The sequence below is a fragment of the Oryzias latipes genome, chromosome 1 (genome assembly GCF_053564925.1).
Source record: "Oryzias latipes strain Hd-rR chromosome 1, Olatipes_Hd-rR_3.1".
Classification (NCBI taxonomy): Eukaryota; Metazoa; Chordata; class Actinopteri; order Beloniformes; family Adrianichthyidae; genus Oryzias; species Oryzias latipes.
Genome location: NC_136237.1, coordinates 30,480,791 through 30,497,682, shown reverse-complemented (window position 1 = coordinate 30,497,682; position 16,892 = coordinate 30,480,791). Strand labels below are relative to the sequence as shown.

The window sequence follows — 16,892 nt, the reverse complement described above, 5'->3', positions numbered from 1 at the left end:
TATTCACAATCAAAGATAAGAAAAGTTTAGTAGCTATTTAGATATTAGGAACCAGGAACATCTGTCACTTTTGTAGAAGTATGAACGACAACTTCATTTTTCAAGTATTCCTGCACCTTCCTCCTGTATGTAGATATATATTTTTTCTCACCAACTAAGGGAGTGCTGCTCACAACTATTAGCTTTCTCTGTGCTAGCAGATGATCTTCCTCAGTGTTTATGATTATTATGATGCCTCTAGATAAAATCAGCTGAGCAATTGCTTTATCAAGCTCTGCAAAATTGTGATAACAGTTATTAGAGGCTGGTGATTGAGTTGAGTCAAATAAAAGACAGGATTAATCCGTTTCTAACCCTTTTTTTCCCCTTTATAGCAATATATAGGCACAGGGCAAATTAAAACGGTTTAAAATTAAATTCTGATGTCTGTAGTAACTATATAGTTCTTCTTATTAAAGTAAAAAACAAACCAAAAATGTATTTTATGATCGTGTCATATTTCTACCTGCTTGGTGTGAAACCTGGGCTTGTTTGGAGAACAAAGCTTTACTATATTTGAATCATTTCCCTACAGCATGCAGCACATCCAGCAGTCTTCCTCAGCTCACCCTGAGACCATTCATCCGGATCTTAACCCGCCAACCAATCAAAGTTTCTGGTTCTGGTTAGTATCAAACTTTTTAAACCTTAAAAAAATGGAGTCTGTACAGTAAATGTGATGCATCTCAATGGCAGACATTTGTTATATTAATCTCTTTTCATGTTGATGTATTTATTATCGGTCTCTGTTTCTTTTTGTACAGCAGCTCCTAAACAGCACCGCAGAGGGAATGATGCCAAACCGGCGCCATCGGTGCCTTTTCTACGTGAGTCGAAAATACGGTGGCCCAGAAGGGTCACAACACAACACATTAACTTTATACACAACACACTAACTTTATACACAACACACTAACTTTACACACAACACACTAACTTTACACACAACACATTAACTTAACACACAACACATTAACTCACAACACATTAACTCACAACACATTAACTCACAACACATTAACTCACAACACAACACATTAACTCACAACACAACACATTAACTCACAACACAACACATTAACTCACAACACAACACAATAACTCACAACACAACACATTAACTCACAACACAACACATTAACTCACAACACAACACATTAACTTTACACACAACACATTAACTTTACACACAACACATTAACTTAACACACAACACATTAACTCACAACACAACACATTAACTCACAACACAACACATTAACTCACAACACAACACAATAACTCACAACACAACACAATAACTCACAACACAACACATTAACTCACAACACAACACATTAACTTTACACACAACACATTAACTTAACACACAACACATTAACTCACAACACAACACATTAACTCACAACACAACACATTAACTCACAACACAACACATTAACTCACAACACAACACATTAACTTTACACACAACACATTAACTTTACACACAACACATTAACTTTACACACAACACATTAACTTAACACACAACACATTAACTCACAACACAACAACTCACAACACAACACATTAACTCACAACACAACACATTAACTCACAACACAACACAATAACTCACAACACAACACAATAACTCACAACACAACACATTAACTCACAACACAACACAATAACTCACAACACAACACATTAACTCACAACACAACACAACAACTCACAACACAACACATTAACTCACAACACAACACAACAACTCACAACACAACACATTAACTCACAACACAACACATTAACTCACAACACAACACATTAACTTTACACACAACACATTAACTTTACACACAACACATTAACTTAACACACAACACATTAACTCACAACACAACACATTAACTCCCAACACAACACATTAACTCCCAACACAACACATTAACTCCCAACACAACACAATAACTCACAACACAACACATTAACTCACAACACAACACATTAACTCACAACACAACACATTAACTCACAACACAACACATTAACTCACAACACAACACATTAACTCACAACACAACACATTAACTCACAACACAACACATTAACTCACAACACAACACATTAACTCACAACACAACACATTAACTTAACACACAACACATTAACTTAACACACAACACATTAACTCACAACACAACACATTAACTCACAACACAATAACTCACAACACAACACATTAACTCACAACACAACACATTAACTCACAACACAACACAACACATTAACTCATGGCCCAGAAGGGTCACAACACAATACATTAACTTACCTCACAACACACTAACTCACAACGGAAGTAAAGCAGCAATTGAAGTGCTTTTATTCTGAAATTTCTACTGGGCTGAGCAGCTAACTACCTAACAGAAAGTAATGTCACAGTGAGCTGTGGAGGGAGCATGTTATTGCTACAAGAGAAGCTAGCAGCAGTGTTGCCAGAAACTTTGTCTTTACTACAGTTCTCCTTCCTCTAAACCAGTGTTTTTCAACCTTTTCGGAGCCACGGCACACTTTAACCTTAAAAAAAATCCCGCGGCACACCAGCATCCAAAAATTAAAAAAAAAGGAGAAACTCATACTCTGTATTGATCTACAGCCCCTCCACAAACTCACGTGCATTTTTGAGATAATTGTTGCAGAAAAAGCTGGAAACTGCAGCTGTTTTTTTTCTAAAAGATGCAATAAAAGATAAGTTAGAAGATTTAAAAACAGTTTGATGTGTGTTCGTTGGTTTCAAGACGTTTAACAACAGATCTCCGTATGCGCTGTCACTCTCACAACCCAATGCATCATGGGAGATGTAGTGCATAAAACGGCCGGAGATCGGTTTTCGGAGCTTCATTGTTTTGTTCACTTGTTCCACGGTCTGATACCGGATTCTGTGGGAAGCTACACCGCTAAAGACGAGCTTTAGCTGCTATTTTTTTTAGAACTGAGCGACTTTACGAACTAAATCGAGACAAGGAAGTGAAGACTTTAACCACTTCTGATTGGTCAGACTGATGACATGTGATTAAGCCTTCAAGAATGATTGGTGGAGACAGTTAAAGGGACGGGTCGTTTCCAAAATACAGCCGAAGGTGCAGCTGAATCGCGGTACCTTATCAAAATGTCTTTAATAAAATAAACAGTGATGAAAGTCTTCCGGGAATTCCCGGAAATCCGGGTTTTTGAGCAAACCGAACGTACTTTCCGGGAAATAAAGACCTGATCTCTACGGACAAATCGCTTTCCGGATCAAAAAATGGTCTGAAATCAGCTAATTTTAGCTTTATTTTCTATATTTCTCCGCAGATCGCTTCCTCTATGGTCGTGGCCATCTCTCGTCTTCCCGGCCTAATTGACCAATGACGGGACGTTTTAGTTGCTTTCGGATGCGTCGACGGGTCTGATTGGCTCTGTCTGCACCACGTGGTCAGCGTGACTCGCTTCCCTAGAGACCAAAACTGGCGGACCCACGCTAAATTTTCACAAACACATCTGAAGAGTTTGCGATCAAATTTGTGTTAAAATAATGGCAGGCATCGTCATTATTGAGCGTGGTCACGACCTCAGTTGTGAGAAGACGATAAAAAACAAATTGAAGTGGTCTTGGCTGGAAAAAAAAGATTTTTAAGGTAGTGTAGGTCAAATACTTTTTTGTGTAAAATAATCTCAAAACCACATTTTGAAATAATTTCAATTTTAGTTTTGAGTTTCAGTTTTTATTTTGAATACATTTCTTTATCTAATTTATTTGTATTTCCTAATTACCATGATTTAGTTCAGTATAGTTGACATTAATTATAAGTATTTGATGGTTTGGACCCACACTCCCTTAAAAAATAATGTTTACAATGTTTAGTTTAGTTTGTATGTTTGTTTTGATATTTCCCAGATTACTTAGTATTGGTGTTAAAGAATTGATGTATTATGTTATAGAATTATAGTTTAAAGCAGATCCCATATTTTGATGTAGTTATAGTTTGAGAAAACAGTGCAAGTGGATGTTGTACATCAGTCATTTCTAAAGCAGAAATAATGTATAAATAACTGAGGTATTTTCATAGAATATAATAGTTACTGGTGTTCTTTTTGCCATTTGGGGCTTTGATGTTACTATATTTTAGCAATTGTATGTTTTGCAGCTTTAAGGAAAAGCGTAGATTGTAGGATTGTGTTACTTTGAGCAATTTTCCAAATTCTTTTTTAGGACCAGCAAGTCCTTAATGGAGAGTCAAACTAGGGGTTTGAATGACAAATCATGATGCTCCAATTAGTCTTAGTTTCTTGATAAAGAAGTGAATAACTAGTTGCCAGAATGCACCAGAATGCATCTAAGACCACGTATTTTTCCAAAATTTCGCTCTGTGCCCGCCATATCGCTCAAAGAAAAGTTCAGGGATTTTTTCCTTGCCTGACTTTCATCACTGAATAAAATAAACACAAAGAAAAAGTATTTTATGATCTTTTATATTCCTAACTCCTCAGTGTTTTATCAGGGCCTGTTTGGATGAACAGAGAGCTGAAATCATGGAGATGGTAATTGCTTTTAGATCAGTTAATGAGGGCAATTTCCAACGGCACACTTGACCATCTCTCACGGCACACTAGTGTGCCGCGGCACACTGGTTGAAAAACACTGCTCTAAACACACACAATATGAACGCACACTCCTCCCTCCGCTCTGACACCCCCCTCTGTCGCTGCACGCGCGCTCCTCTCCTCTCCTTTTTTCCGCTCCGTCCTCTCACACAGGCACGTGCAGTCCCCAACACACACGCACACACAGGACGGAGCGAAAAAAAAAGGAGAGGAGCGCGCGTGCAGCGACAGAGGGGGATGTCAGAGCGGAGGGAGGAGTGTGCGTTCATATTGTGTGTGTTTAGAGGAACGAGAACCATAGTAAAGACAAAGTTTCTGGCAACACTGCTGCTAGCTTCTCTTGTAGCAATAACATGCTCCCTCCACAGCTCACTGTGACATTACTTTCTGTTAGGTAGTTAGCTGCTCAGCCCAGTAGAAATTTCAGAATAAAAGCACTTCAATTGCTGCTTTACTTCCGTTGTGAGTTAATGTGTTGTGAGGTAAGTTAATGTGTTGTGTTGTGACCCTTCTGGGCCATGAGTTAATGTGTTGTGAGTTAATGTGTTGTGAGTTATTGTGTTGTGAGTTAATGTGTTGTGTTGTGAGTTAATGTGTTGTGTTGTGAGTTATTGTGTTGTGTTGTGAGTTATTGTGTTGTGTTGTGAGTTAATGTGTTGTGTGTTAAGTTAATGTGTTGTGTGTAAAGTTAATGTGTTGTGTGTAAAGTTAGTGTGTTGTGTGTAAAGTTAGTGTGTTGTGTGTAAAGTTAGTGTGTTGTGTATAAAGTTAATGTGTTGTGTTGTGACCCTTCTGGGCCACCGTACGAAAAAGGAGAATGAACCTGAGAAGATGCCGCCGCCTATTATTTTGACATTTGAAAAGTGTTGATCTTCTCTCATTTCAATAAAATTGTATTCTCTCCATTTAGCCCAAGATGTTTTCGCCCATCTGAACTACAGGAACTTTGCTTATCTGGATTCGTCTGTCTATGTCAGTTTCTTTGAGATCTACAATGGAAAAGTAGGAAAAAGTACTTTTTCCATAACTAAGTTTTGCATTTTATATTCGTAGTAAACTCCAGCAAGGTATATCTTATTACATACAGGTGTATGATTTGCTGAACAAAAAGACCCAACTCCAGGTTTTGGAGGATGGCTGTCAGCAGGTTCAGGTGGTTGGACTGGAGGAGGTCTGTGTGTCCACACCAGAAGATCTCATCAAGGGTTTACAGACAGGCTGTGCATGCAGGTATTTAGCTGATTTCAAATGTAAAAAAAAAAAAAAAAACATGTTTAAATTTGTAAAACTTGAAATTATGCTTCTGCCCTCTTTTTATGTTTTCTCAGAACATCAGACCAGACGTCAGTCAATGCCAAATCCTCACGCTCCCATGCCTTCCTCCAGATTGTGGTGCGGCGCAATGATCGTCCCAAAACCTCACATGGCAAATTCTCATTGGTCGATCTTGCTGGCAATGAGCGTGGAACGGATGTCAACTGCAGTGACCACAGCACTCTGGTTGAGACTGCAGAAATCAACTGCAGCCTACTCGCTATCAAGGTAGTTTTTCTTTTTCTTTCCAACAATTTACTTAACATGTTCCACTTAACATGTTCACTAAACCAATGTTGTTTCCTATAGGAGTGCATTCACTCACTGGGAATGAACAGTAATCACATTCCTTTCGGAACAAGCACTCTAACCAAAGTGCTGAAGGATTCCTTCATTGGGGAGAAGTCCAGAACTTGCATGGTGAGCATTGGCATAATAAATATGATAACCTCTAGAAATCGTTTGGTCTGCTTGAACAAAATTAAGAACTATGGAAATACAGTGTGATAAAAAATATATCTTTTAATTTAGTTGTGCAAGTTGTCTCACTTTAATTTTAACAAGAATTAGGGATGCAAGGTTGAAGCTGAACTCTAGAAAGTTTCACTTTGCTAGAAGCCTGGGGCCGGTCATCCTTTGTTTTCACATGCACCAAAACAAAGAGCTGCTGATTAGGGAGACCAGGAAGAGAAGAGAGCTGAAATACTTGGATAAACCCTTTCACATCTATGAGGACTACATCCCTGAAGTTGTTGGCCAAAGGAAGGAGTACAGATCAGTGATGTCCGAACTGTATCGGATGGGATTGAGAGCCTTGCTGCTTTACCCAGTGCGGCTCCGCATCACTAAACATGATGGGACGCGGCAGAGCATCAGTTCGGTGCTGGAGGCTGAAAAGTTTGGGAAGGATCACAAGACGGACTAATTAAATAATTTGAACATGGGTGAAGTATAAAACTTTGTTCACTTTTAAATCGTGATTTAGGCTTTTTCAGCCACACAGCGGTTTATATTAATGACTGCCCCCTAGCGTGTCCCTCTTGATCTGGATCATGTTGTGAGTTTGTTTTTGGCTTTCCGGCCACTTGGTTTTTTATTTTTATTATTATTTATTTTTCTTCGTACTCATTATTACCAGAATACTTTGCGTGTTACCATGAATGTTTTATTTTCTATTTGGGACAAATTTTCTATTTTATATTTATTTTTTAAGGTATTGTATACATATTTCAGAAATATTTGCAAGTCATGGTGTTGCATTCTTTCAGGTATCTCTTTATTTTAATTTTAAATCAGGGCATAGAAGGGTTTAGATTTAGTGTGGAAGTTTTGCATTTTGATAGGGTAGGTGTGCTGTTTGTTCTAACAGCTAGTATCACCAGGTCGTTTTAGGGTTTCGGGGGAGGGGGGAGTATGGTTTTTAATTCCTTGCTGTCAACATTGAACCAAAGGTTTATCTCTGCTTTCATCATCTCAGCCAAAATATGCATTTATGACTGTACCTCGACTAATCACTGTGCTTACTGTTATGGTATCCTTTTTTTTTCTTATCTAAATATATTTAGGCCTTAATGGCTTGTTCTGTTGATATTGTAACCTGGAATGTCAAAGGAAAAAAGCTCTCACTCACTTAAAGAAAATGGGTACAGGAATAGCATTTGTTCAGGAAATGCACCTCAAAAATGTAGACAATGCCCACTTGAGAGGTGGTTGGGTTGGACAGCTATTTCATTAGACTTTTCAGGCGAAGGGAGTTGCAATATTAATAAATAAGAATATCTCTTTCCCCCCTCCTCAGTCTTAGCTGATCCCAATGGTAGATATGTAATAGTCACAGGTTTACTCTATACCTATATATAGGTTTACCCAAGGTCACTCTAGCTAATATATACGCTCCAAACATTGACAATCGAAATTTCTTTCTCGTAATTTTGAACGACTGCCATGTTCAAATTCCCATGTTCTCATTATGGGTGGAGACTTAAACTTGTGTTTGAATCCAGAAATGGATAGATCCTCTATTAAACCAGGATACGCAATACCCAAAGCCGCTTCCGCTTTCAGTCTTTCCTCTCTACCTATGGCGTCTTGGACATCTGTCGTTTCTTGCATCCACATGACAGACAATACTCTTTTTCTCCAATGCTCACAAGACCTACAGTAGAATAGACTATTTTCTAACGGTTTCAAATGTAAAAAAAAAAAAAAAAAAGTTTAAATTTGTAAAACTTGAAATTATGCTTCTGCCCTCTTTTTATGTTTTCTCAGAACATCAGACCAGACGTCAGTCAATGCCAAATCCTCACGCTCCCATGCCTTCCTCCAGATTGTGCTGCGGCGCAATGATTGTCCCAAAACCTTACATGGCAAATTCTCATTGGTCGATCTTGCTGGCAATGAGCGTGGAACGGATGTCAACTGCAGTGACCACAGCACTCTGGTTGAGACTGCAGAAATCAACTGCAGCCTTCGCGCCATCAAGGTAGTTTTTCTTTTTCTTTCCAACATGTCTATGGACATGTCTATAATGCTGCGAGCAGTACAGTATACATTTCTTGGCGTCTTAAGACAATCCAGAGAAAGATTAGATGAGAATCTACCCCTTCAAATAGCCTCACTGGCATTTCTCAAGTGGGAGGTAATACATTTACAAACTGGTTACATTATGTCAGCTGGTGTAGTAGAAGAAAACAGAAGGTTTTAGGTTTGTATGCTGTCACCTCTTTCACATAAGTACCGTATTTTCCGGACCATAAGTCGCCCTTTTTTCATAGTTTTGCAAGGGGTGCGACTAGGGCTGTGACGATAACTGCATCACCGCGGTGATGATCGCATCACCGCACTTTTTTTTTTTTACTTTTTGCATATGGTGCATGATTGATTTCATTAAACGCATTCATCTTTGCTGATAATTTCCTTTTTCTGCTAGTCCTGTGTTCAGACTTTCCTTCTTTCTTTCAGACTGTTGTCTCCTTTTCTCCCACCGCGCCTGTCACTCTCTCTCGTAGGTGCGCGCTCTCACTGTCTGCCTCTGCGCTGCACGTGACACGCGGCTCCTTTTACAGTTACACAAACAGGCGCGCGCTTTCAGAAGCACACATCCTCACTCTACAACAGAAGTTTCCGTCTCGCAAGGAAATACAACAAATTTACTGCTTTCTAATTATTAATTTCCATTGTATTCATTTCCATTACAAGCTGCGTGCGTTCTTAAGTGCGCGACACTGCCACCCACCAGAGGATTTTGTGTTGGAGGGGGGGGGGGGGGGGGGTGGTATTACTGTTCTCCTTCACTCTGTAACACCAAACATGAACTGTTAGATTTCCATGAATATCACTACATGTTTTGTTTGGGAACTATTTTTTGCAGCGTAACGTTACGTGTCTGTATAAACAAAGGTGGAGCCTCCTGCCCCGCGTTCTTCATGGGTGTTAGTTAGGCTTCACGGCTACCGGAAAGGTGACAGTGTCTGCAGTCTGCTTATTACTGGTCAATACATAATATTTGAATAAGATGTCTGTACCAGAGAGAACAGGTGAAACTTGCGTGCAGCTCCAGAGCGGTCCGCTGCAGAAGAATCAACACACACCCCCAACACACGTGTGCGCACCTACCTACTATTCCTACACAAGACACTCCACGCTCACACACACAGTCAATCTACCACACCTATAGTTAGTTCACAAGTTAGATATGTAGGTGTTACTGTTATTTGTTAACAAAGAATAGTACGTTGTAATTGTATTTATTTCCGATGCGGCCGCCGGGGGATTTTGTGGGGTTTTTTTTGGGGGGGGGGGGGGGGGGGGGTGCCTGGTGGTTCATCACCGCGGTGATCAAAAATTCGACACCGTCATAGCTCTAGGTGCGACTTATACTTCGCAGCGACTTATATTAGAAATAAATTGAAATAAATACATTGTTAACCCTCCTGTTATGTTCATTTGTGAGGAACAGAGATGATGTTCCTGGGTCAATTTGATGTATGAGGTATGTTAAGTGTTAAGAGTATGTTAAGTGACTCAGAGAATCAGCAAACCTTTTTTTACAGTAAGATCTTGAAGGCTAAAAACATAATATTCTATTTTCCAATGATTTCATAGATTCAGAAATGCAATAAAAATGACAATTGTTTCTACAAATACAGGATGAAAACAGAGTATTAGTTGGCCAATGATGCTTCATGAAAGGAATAAATAAATAAGTATGAGAGAAATACTGTGAAATTATGAGACAAACAGTCTGCTATGATTGTGTTATATCAGTTTGTGCAAGTTATTATATCTTGGTCTCAGATTTTGTCAAATAAATTTCCCGTCAAAATGCGACTTATAGTCCAGTTCGACTTATCTGTGTTTTTTTCTACTTTATAATGCATTTTTGGGCTGGTGCGACTTATACTCCGCAGCGACTTATAGTCCGGAAAATACGGTAGTTTGTATGTCTGACATTAGGAAGCAGCTTTCCACTAACTAGATTTCATGAACATTTTCTTGGAATTACTGTAGTTACATTATTTTTTAAAATATTTACATATCTGATCAGCAACTAAGACTTAATTTCTTTAAAGTGTGTGTGTTCTTTTCTTCATGGGGCCCTAAATTCCAGAGATCTGTTGTAGTTGAGGAGCAGCTGGAAGGAGATGCTTGTCAGGAGGCAATGTCTTTGCTCAACCGTACCACAGACACTACACTCATTTTCCGAAAGAGAACTTTCAGCATAGGCAAAAACCCATCAATGACTCAGACAAAACAGTGGACATCCTGTCTTTCATAATAATAAAAATAATAACTAAAATAAATAATAAAAAATCATTTATATTTTTATTTATTTTTGTGTTGCAGAAACTTCCTTTAGACACCATCGTGTATGACGCCATATCCAATGTCACAGAACTGAAGGAGAAAGTCTGTGCTGAGCTTTAAGGTATTCTTTTGTTGTTGTTGTACTTTGCAACTTTTTAAAGCAAAACAGCTTTAATAATGATTTATTTTTACTTCAAGAGGGGAAATGATTTTATTGAGGCAATGAAACAGCCCTCATACAACATTGAGTTGGTACTTCCAGACTTGTTGAATTATTCTCAGAAGTTAATGGGTTAGTTCAAACCCCAACTCTATTAGTTTTAATAGAATAATAAATTAAATGTAACCCCTTCATGATGTGCAATGTACTATATGATGTCAAAATGTATGTTACAACCTGTTGAGAAAAAAATTGTAAATGGGTTTAAATAATATGTTTTGTCTTTGTCATTGTTAGCGCCATTTATGTGACATGTTTATAGTTTATTGCCAGCGATGTTATAATTTAATCTTAAAGAACAATGTATGCTTTTATTTTGAAGTCAGTAAGTTCTGTTTTTTCTAAAAGGAAATCTTTTGGGTTAATGATGCAATGTGCTGCTGGTGAACTTCTGAAAAAATGAATGGAACGGTTGTTATACCGTTGTTGGTATGGATGGCATCATTGGCACCTCTACAGAGCCACTCAAACGATTAAGACCGTCTCTTGTTGTTCACTGAGTTTGTTGGATTCAAGATTGAAATGAGAGAAACAAGAGAGTGCAATGAAGAAGAAAGTTTAACAAAGGTAACTTTACAGTCATCCAGGGACTATTCTGGCTGCCGTGGACTAGGAGCAGATAGCGAAACTAAACCACTGGAACTGAGCTAGAAAAATGAACAAAATGCAAGTATTTTAGGAACATTTTGTTGATTTCTTTGTTGTTTTGTTTATATGCATAACTCATAAATTAGAGTTTCTATTTTCTAGCTCTGAATTGAACTTATCCATCTATACACTATGTATTTTTTTCCATTTGTTGATTAGATTTGCATTGTTGTCCTGCATGTGTTTATAGTTAATAAAACCAATTTTTGGTGGATAATATTGTATGTGAGTTTTTTTTAAATAAGACTGAAATTGTCGCACTTTATTTTGGGTAGTGAAAACATAGGAAATCATGAAAAAAAGGGGACATCAAGATGTTTACAAACCCATATTTTCTTTTTAACATCACAACATAAAAAGGCAGCAGGTTAAAGAAAAAAGCCTTCATCACCAGCGGCATCCATAATTGGTTGCCAGATTGTTTTTTTAAACTCTTCAATATTGTCATGAAGGGTATGCGTTAGTTTTTCCAGAGGGAGAATCTTCAAAACCTCTTCACATGCTAAAGGTATGTGCACAATTTATTTATTGCGTTTTTCTTGCATAGGTTTACTGCCAACCTTTGGTGCGATCTATTTTTGAAGGGGGTGTGGCTACTTGCTTTGCTTAGACAGGAAGTGGAAAGACCCATGTAAGTCTACATTCTGATTTGGAGCAGCTTTAAAATAAGCCCTGTGTCCGAATTACCGCCCTAACCCCTATATAGTGCACTATATAGTACGGTCGCCATTTTGTAAGGGTGTCTGAATCTACAGTTCCAAAATCGAGTGCAGTAGAAATTTCCCACAAGTCTCTGCGAAAAACCAGTCTGGATCGATGCTCACTACATTAGCAACTATAGACCACAATGCATTGCGTTTGATCTATCCGAAAGTGGCGGACGGTGGGGCGAAGGTGACTTATAAATGTAAGTATGTTAAGAATTAAGTATCTGTTCTCAAGTATATATTTGTATATATATTATATGACGTGTAATATGTTATATTCCTCGACAACCTACATTATTTTGAAACGTATCAATTTCGGTAATGCTATAACTAACGCTAATTAGCGTCGAAGGCTAAAAACAAACGCAGTAGGCAGTACATCTAAAAAGGACGAGTTTTAATCACAGTCATAAGTTATGAACACATCTTTTAAATGTGTTAACATATATAGGGACAGACAAAGATGTTGAGAGATTGATCCGCCTGCGGATGGAGAAAGATAGCTAGTATAGATAGTTTTCAGGCAAAAGATTCGCTTTAGATGCCGGATGGGAGTAAGATGATTACAGCTCAGATTTGTATTCATTTATCATTAAACTGTCATCATTTGGGGTAAAGGTTTTTGTTGTTCCCTTGTATTTACAGCAGTGATACATGAAATGGGGCTGACATAAATGACAAGTCCAGCCAGAGCAGCAAAGAAATGGAAAAAGCTAAAGACAACATATAAGGTTTGTGAAGAAATGAAGGCCTAGACATGTCCATGCAGTGGTACTGAGGCAGGGGAACCTTCAGCAGCTTTGTGGAAGTGGTTCTCCTTGATGAATGAGGCAATAGGCAGCAGGGCATCAGTGAGGCCTCCATGCCTTATCCTGGGAGAACCCTTCCACATCCTCTGCCTCAGTGCAACAACAGCAGGAGCAGGCAGGGGAAGATGAGGAGGAGCCCCCGCCAGCTAAGAGGCCACGGCGAGGCAGCCTATTCAGTCTGCTAGAAAAGGCAGAGCAGAGAGCAGGAAAGAGCCAGAAGGGAGGAAGAGCGACAGGAGAGACTGTTAAGATTACTATAAAAGACTATTGAAAAAATGTAACATTGTTGTTGTTCTTATTTTTCCAATTATTTTAATAAATGCATGAACAGAAATTAATTACATGTATTATTTAAACCTGAGCCATTTTTAACAATCTCAAATAACATTAACAATCATAAACATCAAAGGTAAATATTTACAGTTTCATCTTATATTTAACACTTTTGTGTACATCTTAACAATACTCATGGTCTTCTAGAACCATTTGTGGAACAGTTGGAGCTGACAGGAAATATTGCTCTCCACCTTGTCTTCATCATCCCAAATGCTCTCTCCACCACAGGGCCTCAACCGCAATCCTCAGGGGTTCCCTGTAGGGTGTCAGCAGTGTGATTAAATAATGTTTTGGGGCCTTAATTCTTATGTGGCAGCCATCAATGCTCCCGACGACCTCTTGGAAGGCAGCAAACCCAGCAAGCTGCTTAAAACCAATGGCCACTAATGGCAGTTAATACTGGGAAGCCGGATGACCCTTTGCATCAGCAGGCAGGATGCGGTCCGCCGTCCTGTGGACAATGTCACTCACAGTGGACCGTGGCATGTCAAAGGCCCTGGCTACAACACGGTAAGATGTGCCAAAAAACGAACACCAGGACCTCAGTCTCCTGCGCCCACCCCAGATTGTGAGGAACCCAAAGCTGCTCCACCAGATGCTCAATGGTCCTGCGGGCCAAGTGAAAATCTGGTCTTGTGTCGGACTGACCGTCAGCGTAGAGGACCAGGACAGACACCTTTATGTTGGCAAGGCAGTAGAGACGCGGAAGACCCTGTAAAATAGAACATTAATGATTTCATTTTGGAAATTAAATCTCATTTTTGGAAAGTTTCTATTTATTCTGATGTCTTACATTTTAGTTTATAAATTATTTTTGAATGCTGGAAAATCTCATGTGCTTTTGGCTGGGTTTTAGGAGTTTCATATTAAGTTTGAAAAATGAAAGTATTTTTGTTTAAAACAAGTATGGTGTAAATCTTTTTTCTAAATAAACTGATATAGAATACTTTGTGTTGAAGGCTGATATGGTTTGACTTACTCTGAACTCACATGTATTTAGACTATACAACTCATAATCCAGTGTTGAAAAAGAATGTAAAACTCTTGCCCAGCAGATGGCGTAACCCCAAATGCTGAAGTGTAACTCACAAGTTGTTCATATTATATGCATAATAACAAGAACATAGAAAATATAATAGAACCCCTGTAATGCATAATGAAAAGATCATAGAAAATATTATGGAACCCCTTTTCACCTCAACACTGGCTAGGGCAGCCAGAGGAAAACTTCTGAATCTGAGACGTCTGCTTCTCCTCCTTGCCGCTGTGAGACGTCTGCTTCTCCTCCATGCCGCTGTGAGACGTCTGCTTCACCTCCTTGCTGCCCCGTGCTGCATATCTGCTCATTTTCGGATTGATCTCACAAAAAACAATCGAATTATTGCAAACAGGAAAACCGCCAGGTTAATATTTATAATATATATATAATATTTAGTTTGCCTCCAGACCAGGTGGTGGCAGTAATGCGCCATTCTGTTTTCTTGTCAAGTGCCATATGAACAACACCCGAAAGAGAAAATTAGTGAGCATGGGTGTCCGAATTGCTTTTAAATCATGGGAACTATCTAGTGCCGCACTATATAGGTTTTAGTAGTTTGGGATTAGGGTGGGAATTTGGACACAGCCAAGGTTTACTGACTTAAACACTAATACTTTCTATTAGTGGCAGACAATGGGAGATTTCACAACAAGTGGCAGAAGATCTCCAAAGTAATAAATATATGCTCTTGCAGGTTAGGGGACAATCTTAATGCTTGGTCTCTGAATTTTTTAGTATTTCTTTTTAACTGTAGAGCCAGAATAAAATAATTTTGAAGATACAAAGAGGTATTATTTTTACATTTGAAAAGTGTTGATCTTCTCTAATTTTAATTCAATTGTATTCTCTCCATTTAGCCCAAGATGTTTTCGCCCATCTGAACTACAGGAACTTTGCTTATCTGGATTCGTCTGTCTATGTCAGTTTCTTTGAGATCTACAATGGAAAAGTAAGAAAAAGTACTTTTTCCATAACTAAGTTTTGCATTTTATATTCGTGAAACACACCTGAGAATTAACTTAGGAGAAAAGCTTTTTTCTTGTGAAGAATGTGGTAGAAGCTTTAATCAGAAGGCTTATCTCCAAGCACACCTGAGAATTCATGCAGTGTTTACATCCCTCCCAGAGCGCACGCAGAAACAGCAATGGAGGTGGTTGTTAATACGGTCATGGAACTACAAGCACGGCACCCACAGGCACTTGTGGTCATCTCAGGGGACTTTAATCATGTCTCCCTGGATTCCCCCTTGTCATCTATGCAGCAGTATGTGAACTGCCCAACTCGCAATGACATGACGATTGATTTGTTTTATTGCAACATCAAAGATGCCTATCAGGCCACACCCCTCCCCACTCTCTGCAAATCAGATCACGTTTTGATCTCCTTACAGCCTACATACACACCTTTGGTGAGGAGACAGCCTGCAATAAAACGGAGCGCGAGGGGGTGGACACCTGAGGCGGAGCTCAGGGACTGTTTTGAAACCACTGACTGGAGTGTCCTGCTGGATCATTATGGAGAGGACATCTCAGAGAGAGCATCTCAATGCATAACAGATTATATGAACTTCTGTATGGAGAATGTTGTGCTCACAAAAAAAGTTAATTGCTTCACAAATAACAAACCCTGGATAACGAGGAAAGTTATCCAGGGTCCAGTTATCAGGATCCTCCTGATCCACGGATTTCGTTTCTCGTTCACAACGGCCGTGTCCTGTGGCACATCAGCTACCCCGAACGCGGTAATATGATTTGTCAAATTCGAATTTACTTCCATGATTAAAGTGAGGCTGCACCTACGATGACGACACTAAACGGTGCACAATAATGTGCCTTGGCAGAAGATTATGTTGCCCAGTGGCACAACATAGTTGAAACAAATGCATAACTCTTCTGTTGCTTGTTGCCAGAGATGTTGCCGAGTTGACGTAGATATCACTGCCGACTTCCGGAACTGGTACCGAGTTGATAGCCAGAACTGCCAATGTCGTACCCTGACTAGGGAGGCTCAGGGTGTGCTAACACTTGCCCAAGGTGTACACCCAGGCTAGTGGAGGGAAGGAGGAGCCTTACATCTCCATTCTAGACCGGCTCCAAGCAGAGTCTAGCCACTGCCCTCTGTCACCTATTACACCAGGAACATCTGTTACTTTTGCAGGAGTATGAACAACAAGTTTGATCTTCAAGTATTCCCGCACCTTCCTCCTGTCTATAGATACATTTTTTTACTGACCAATATGCTACGACCTGTCTTAATAGCTCATATTATTGCAAAGCTACTGATTCAGCGAGCTCAAACTTCAAGAGTCAGGTCAGCATATTCATTTTTTGGAAGTAGATGAACCA

General features: G+C 39.2%; 1 protein-coding gene and 1 long non-coding RNA gene across 2 annotated transcripts; one reads left to right on the top strand and one right to left on the bottom strand.

Annotated features, from left to right (window-relative positions):
• The first annotated feature begins 475 nt into the window (after window positions 1–475).
• LOC144992852 (kinesin-like protein KIF2A) lies at window positions 476–11,873 on the top strand. Its single transcript, XM_078949451.1, has 9 exons — window positions 476–512; window positions 575–664; window positions 804–866; window positions 5,579–5,670; window positions 5,756–5,898; window positions 5,997–6,210; window positions 6,292–6,402; window positions 8,251–8,464; window positions 10,828–11,873. Exons 1-8 carry the CDS (start codon window positions 476–478, stop codon window positions 8,326–8,328), a joined length of 828 nt encoding a protein of 275 aa, XP_078805577.1. The 3' UTR covers window positions 8,329–8,464; window positions 10,828–11,873.
• A 1,618-nt stretch (window positions 11,874–13,491) lies between these two features.
• LOC110015060 (uncharacterized) lies at window positions 13,492–16,069 on the bottom strand. The gene is made up of 3 exons (XR_002290126.3): window positions 14,823–16,069; window positions 14,705–14,792; window positions 13,492–14,220 (listed from the first exon to the last, which is right to left on the bottom strand). It is a non-coding gene; the product is annotated as an uncharacterized LOC110015060 (long non-coding RNA).
• Window positions 16,070–16,892: the final 823 nt, after the last annotated feature.

What these genes read in the sequence shown, in the direction of transcription:
- LOC144992852 (XM_078949451.1), top strand. Translation starts at nt 476, where the DNA reads ATGTATTTTATGATCGTGTCATATTTCTACCTGCTTG. An exon ending in TTGAGATCTACAATGGAAAA is followed by an intron (nt 5,671 to 5,755) that starts GTAGGAAAAAGT and finishes TATTACATACAG; the next exon opens with GTGTATGATTTGCTGAACAA. An exon ending in GCAGCCTACTCGCTATCAAG is followed by an intron (nt 6,211 to 6,291) that starts GTAGTTTTTCTT and finishes TGTTTCCTATAG; the next exon opens with GAGTGCATTCACTCACTGGG.